The sequence below is a fragment of the Rhagoletis pomonella genome, unplaced genomic scaffold (assembly GCF_013731165.1).
Source record: "Rhagoletis pomonella isolate Grant_MI unplaced genomic scaffold, Rhpom_1.0 Rhpom_scaffold_00014, whole genome shotgun sequence".
Classification (NCBI taxonomy): Eukaryota; Metazoa; Arthropoda; class Insecta; order Diptera; family Tephritidae; genus Rhagoletis; species Rhagoletis pomonella.
In genome coordinates this window covers 10,177,679-10,183,341 of record NW_023458568.1, presented here as the reverse complement: position 1 = coordinate 10,183,341, position 5,663 = coordinate 10,177,679, and the positions used below count along the sequence as shown (strand labels likewise).

At 35.0% G+C, this 5,663-nt stretch overlaps 1 protein-coding gene across 1 annotated transcript; it reads left to right on the top strand.

Moving 5' to 3' along the window:
* Positions 1-538: 538 nt before the first annotated feature.
* Positions 539-3,052, top strand: LOC118749138 (alpha-tubulin N-acetyltransferase 2-like). Its single transcript, XM_036483906.1, has 3 exons — positions 539-555; positions 633-959; positions 2,407-3,052. Exons 1-3 carry the CDS (start codon positions 539-541, stop codon positions 3,050-3,052), a joined length of 990 nt encoding a protein of 329 aa, XP_036339799.1.
* The last annotated feature ends 2,611 nt before the right edge of the window (positions 3,053-5,663 follow it).

The following is a 5,663-nucleotide window of genomic DNA, read 5'->3' as shown; positions in this document are numbered from 1 at the left end:
CTAAAACTCGTGCCAACTGTATTAAGCCATAAACGTTTATGCAATATTTTATTGCAGAAATGTTCGCGGAAGTGTATTAGTGAGAAAGACCGGCCAGAAAATGTGTAATGTGTGCGCCAGCAGGGCTTACGCAGGGCGCCCAAGTGTGCAGAAGTCGAGTCGTAATGCATTCGTTTTGACATGATAAAACGATTACTCTACTATGATTAGGCGCGTAATGTGCGGAGTGCCTTACCCCAAAAAATGAATTTTGCTCTTCAAAAGAGTTAATGACTCAGTTTACCCATAATGTTAATTAATCATAAAGCAAATTACTCAACTATTCCACTTTTTTGGTTAATCAAAATCTTTATTACTCGAGTAACCGAACTTTTGAGTAATAATAATTTCCAATTAATCGAATAATTCAGTTATTTATTTTATGATTTTATGATTAATAAATATGTTGAATAATCGCACAGCCCTAGTTGAATATAAAATGATATAAAAGCCTGAAAATAAACTAAAAATAATATTTAAAGAATTAAAATTATTAAGTATGTATGTAAGTATTAAGTATGTTAGTATGTTATATGTGCTAACAATACAATTCCATCATTTTAATTTTTATTTCTATATTCCTATGTTTACAGAGATGTTGTAGTAGGACTTTTAAAAGTTGGCACCAAAAATTTATATCTGTTTGATAGTCTGGGTCAGACAAAGAAAGTCGACAATTCTCCTTGTATACTAGATTTTTACGTCCACGAATCCCGACAGCGCACAGGACTTGGAAAGAAATTGTTCGACATTATGCTGGCTGAGGAAAATTGGATTCCTGTTAAATGCTCCGTTGATAGACCATCTGAAAAATTGTTACAATTTTTAAAGAAACACTATGGTCTGGAAATCATTATACCACAGGCAAATAAATTTGTGCTCTATCAGGGATTTTTCGATGACGATACAACTGCGAACAGGTACATTTATATCCCGAAATAAAGGTGAGGCTTGTTCGAGATGCTATCACAACCGCAGTGTTGCGAGAATTATTAAAGTATCACGCTCGGTGGGAATTTCGAAACGCATAATCAGTAATGCCGCTTTTATTACGTGTCTCGAACAGGCCCGTGTTGACACCATCTGTTTTTCTGCAAAGTATTTTAGTTTTGTAAAATGAATAAAAATTATGACCCCATACAGTGATCGGACTTCTACACATTGTGGTAGATCTGCCACTTTTTTGAGCATCTACCACTCAAGGTCTGAAATCTACCACATATTCGCGTTTTTGAGAAGTTTCATTTTTGCTCGATATAATGATATAATACAAGATTCCGTATTCCCGGCGGTGATGAAATTGCTCAAGTAAAAGTAAACAAAGCCGAATGGGAGGATAAAATAAACTGTAAAATAGTAAATTTTCTCAATAATCAATTTTTAAAATGCAAAATGTATGATTTACAAAAAGAATTAATAGCGAAAATGTTAAAAAACGGCGATTTTTGTGAAAGTATTAGCAAATTTAAGTGCATCTAAAGTTTCTGAGGCGTTGTTTACTTTTACTTGAGAATTGTCAAAATTGGTAAATCCCAACTGGCGGTTTCTGCAAATTTGTTCGCTACATCGCGATGTGATAAAAAGAAGTTTGCAGAAATCTCTTAAAATATGTTCGAAAGATATCTTGATACGGAAAAAAACTGCTTTACACTGCCAAGGAAAAAATTTCCAAAACTCAACCCAATCTTTAGCAACTTCAGTCTCGCACTTTATTATACTAAAATAATTTTTTTTTAGAGTATAAATAAAAAGTTTGCAATTTAGGTGAAACTTGCAGATTTTTTTAAATTTTTGTACAATGTGTAGCAGTATCGATATTATACATATATGTACAAATATAAATCGGCCATCACTAGTTGCTGTATATAACCCCTAGATTAAGTTGTATTTATTTCTTCACACTCTAGCTTAAAGTTACAAAACTATTTATAATAGCTTGTTGATTATGTCTCACTCTCGCACTAAGATATAAACCCGCTAATAGCGAACGAAGACCAATAAAGAGTTGACGAAACCATTGTTAGCGAAACGACGTGGTTTTATTTTTTTTTAGCGGTCATCTACCACAATTTTCAGAAGTGGTCGGGTCTCGCGCTAAATATTTAAAGTTAACAAATAAATAAAGTATATTTCACCCAAATAAAAAAACTTTTAAATAAATATTCAAAGTGTGGAGCTGAGCGCAATAGGTTCAAGCGATTTTTCTATTAACGTGCTACGTGCGTGGTGCAAAAAATTGGGCCTGCCAACGCATGGTAATAAAAGTTCGTTGGCTGCGCGCATAAACGAAGTAAATTACACCGTTCGCGGATGTTGACCGCGTGATCTCGACATAGCGGGAATAGAAAATTCTAGCGACTTCGAAAGCGAAGCTACAAATGAGGAGCAACAACAATGCGCAAGTACGCAACATCCGTGCGCAAACGCAATTGCAAACGATAATACATACAAAAACGAAAAGGAGCAAACAAATGAAAAGCAACAGCATTGCGTAAATGAATCTACGAATGATGAGACATACAAAAATTCAAAGGAGCAAACAAACAAAGTAACGAGCGAAGCTGAAATTTTAAAACGACAGAAAAATGATAACGAGTGCATGTACGAAGTGACAGATAACTTAGCTTGCGGTACGGCACAACAACAAATGCAAGCAATTTTATTCGACGGTTGTAAACAAAGCGAATGTAACGAGGCAAATGAAAAACATAATAGACGAAATAACAATTTCACAAACGACAGCCAAAGTCAACAAGCAGCATACGAGATGATGAAAGATTCTTCCAACACTAGCTCCGCAAACAAAGAAATGAATTTTATACAAAAGGAATTGGAACTACTGCGGTTCGAAAGAGAGTTACTGCGTCGAGAGAACGAACTTCTAAAAATAAAAGAAACGGCGCCATCAGCAAAAACAGCAGCTAAAGAAGATGTTATTCCCTTCAACTGTTTAAAACAATTTTTTCCTGACTACGACGGGGAAACGAATGTAAATGTGTGTCTAAAAAGCTAAAGCACTAATATGGCTGCTCTCTAAGCCAGAATTCGCAACTGAACCTGTCGACCATCTACTTTCGGTCATGAAAAAAGTTTTCGAGTCAAAAGAAAGTGCTATCTAGTATTGAAACACGCAAATGGCGCGTCGGAGAAACATTTTCCGAGTACTTTAATGAGAAGACAATGCTAGCAAATGGTATTCATATTCCAGAGAACGAGCAAATTGATTACATCGTTCACGGAATACCTGATCGCCAACTACGAATAAGCGCAAACATGCAATGCTTTAAAAACACAGACGACTTGCTGTCAGCATTCACCAACATCGCCCTTCAACGTCAATCTGCGCATCCGATGAACCGTGGCGCAAGCAGTGCTGTGAAAAACGAGAGGCCAGTTGGGTGGTGCTACAATTGCAACTGCTTAGGCCACATCGCTTCAGATGGAAAATCAATTCGTGTGTACGACGTTTGTTTTGCTTGTGGTGAACTGGGACATCGTGCTGCGCACTGCCGGCTCAACAAGAAGAAGACTGATGCTGTTGCGAGGAACTGTGACTATGTAAGGTATTTTAATATTACTTTAACAAATAATAATAGTATTTCGTTTTATGTAGAATGCCTCATAGACTCGGGTAGCCCAGTCAGCATTATTAAAAGATCATTAATTCCAGGCCACATTGAAGTAAAGGCTGCAACAAATGATATATATTATGGTTTAAATAAAAGTATATTGAAAGTGTATGGAAAAGTTTTAAGTTTAATAAACGTTGAAAACAAATTGGTACATCTAGATCCGTTGATTGTCAGTGACGAGTCTATGGGTAATTCTCTAATATTAGGAAGAGACTTTTTAGATAAAAGCTGCGCTAGAATTGTTTGGCAATGTAAAGAGAATAAAGAAGATAAAATAGAACAAAAAGCAAGAAGTCAGTATTGTAACGAAATAAAAGTAAGCTATGAAGAAGATTTTGACAAGCAAATGTTGGCAATTTTGATGAGGAAAAAATAAAATATAGTATAGGTGAACAACTAACATGTAAGGATATTATTTTGTTTGAAAAATTATTTAACGAATGCTATGTAAACCAAGATAGGCCAAATGACCCTGTGGTAAAATGCGAAATGAAATTAGTTCTTAATGATCTAAAACCTTTTAGCTGCAACCCAAGACGTTTTTCATATGTAGAGAAAGGTGAGCTACAAAATGTATTAGATGATTATTTAGCGAAGGGTTACATAAGACATGGCGAGTCAGAATACGCGTCGCCGATTGTTTTAATAATAAAGAAAACAGGTGAGCTTAGAATGTGTATAGATTTTAGAAAATTGAATAAAGTAACGGCTAATGATAGCTACCCTATCCCCTTAATCAAGGATCTACTAGATAAGCTCGCAAATAAAAAAAGGCGTGAGTACTAGGTACTCATGAAATTTGATGTGTATACATATGCGAACGGCAATGCATAAAAGTACGTTTACATATAAATATAATCTCAATCAAAGCTCGGTAGCTGTCAAATTGGTTGTGCTTGTTATTCACACAATTCGAGGAAAAGTTAAACTTCTTCTCCGTGCCACCGTGGTCACTTTTTTTTGCAGCACATATTAGGCCATTTAAATATATTTATAACTGAATATTTTATTAAAAATACCTTTACAAACCTATTTTCCTTACTAGCGTCAATTTTTGTTTACTTTAATATTTGACATTCCTCCTCTTCTTCGCAAGTATAATCGATAAAACTAAGTTGGACACCAAAAAGTTATCGGTTTAATCTGAGATATTTTTAATTATAATTTTGCATGGCTAATCTCTGTTTCTAATAACAGATTAGGGAGTTAAGCTCGAAAATTAGGATAATCTTTTTATTAAGCGATTCAGTTACATACATACAAATGTAGGTTAGGTTAGAAATTAAAATTTAATTTCGCTTAATTTTATTAATTTTTCTGATTTAATTTTTTTATTCATTTTCATTTTTAATTATTTTAATACATGAAATTATCGGTATGATTGATAAAATATACTTGTATATACTTGTGACTCAAGGGCGTTAAAATATCTTGGAAACACCGCATCCGTTATTGTTTTTGAGCTTATAGTTTGAGCATTTCTATTTGTATATATTCCTAAATTTACCAAAATAGACTACTAAACCTATGCCTAAAACCATCTACGAATATCAAAACCAGGGCACGAATCACGTATGACGACATTCGTCTGAACGATATCGTGTCGAGATTGTCTTGCTTCATAAAAATCAAAAATTGTTTGATCGTTTGTGCGATATCGTCAACTCGATTCCAGTTCTGCTTCACGTAACAGTAACTGTAGCCGTCATCGATTCGCCAACAGTTAGCGAGTGGCGAAACGAACGAATACAATGAGGTACAACCAAACTCGCTATCGTCTATCCGTGCTAGCTAACTTTGTTGTTGCTTTCACATGCAAAATTTTTCGTTAAGCGACCGGAACTCAAACATAGCAAGCAGCGAAGTGGCGAATCGATGACGGCTATTAACACGTAACCGCAACACAAATGCATAAATCAGTGTTTTGACAACATCGTTTTGTCAGTATCGTTTGAACGACGATCGTTTCATCGTTACGTGATTCATGCCCAG

Excerpts from the sequence above, each read along its gene's own strand:
- LOC118749138 (XM_036483906.1), top strand. Across the intron at positions 960-2,406 it reads GACGATACAACTGCGAACAG|CGAAGCTACAAATGAGGAGC; the intron begins GTACATTTATAT and ends CGACTTCGAAAG.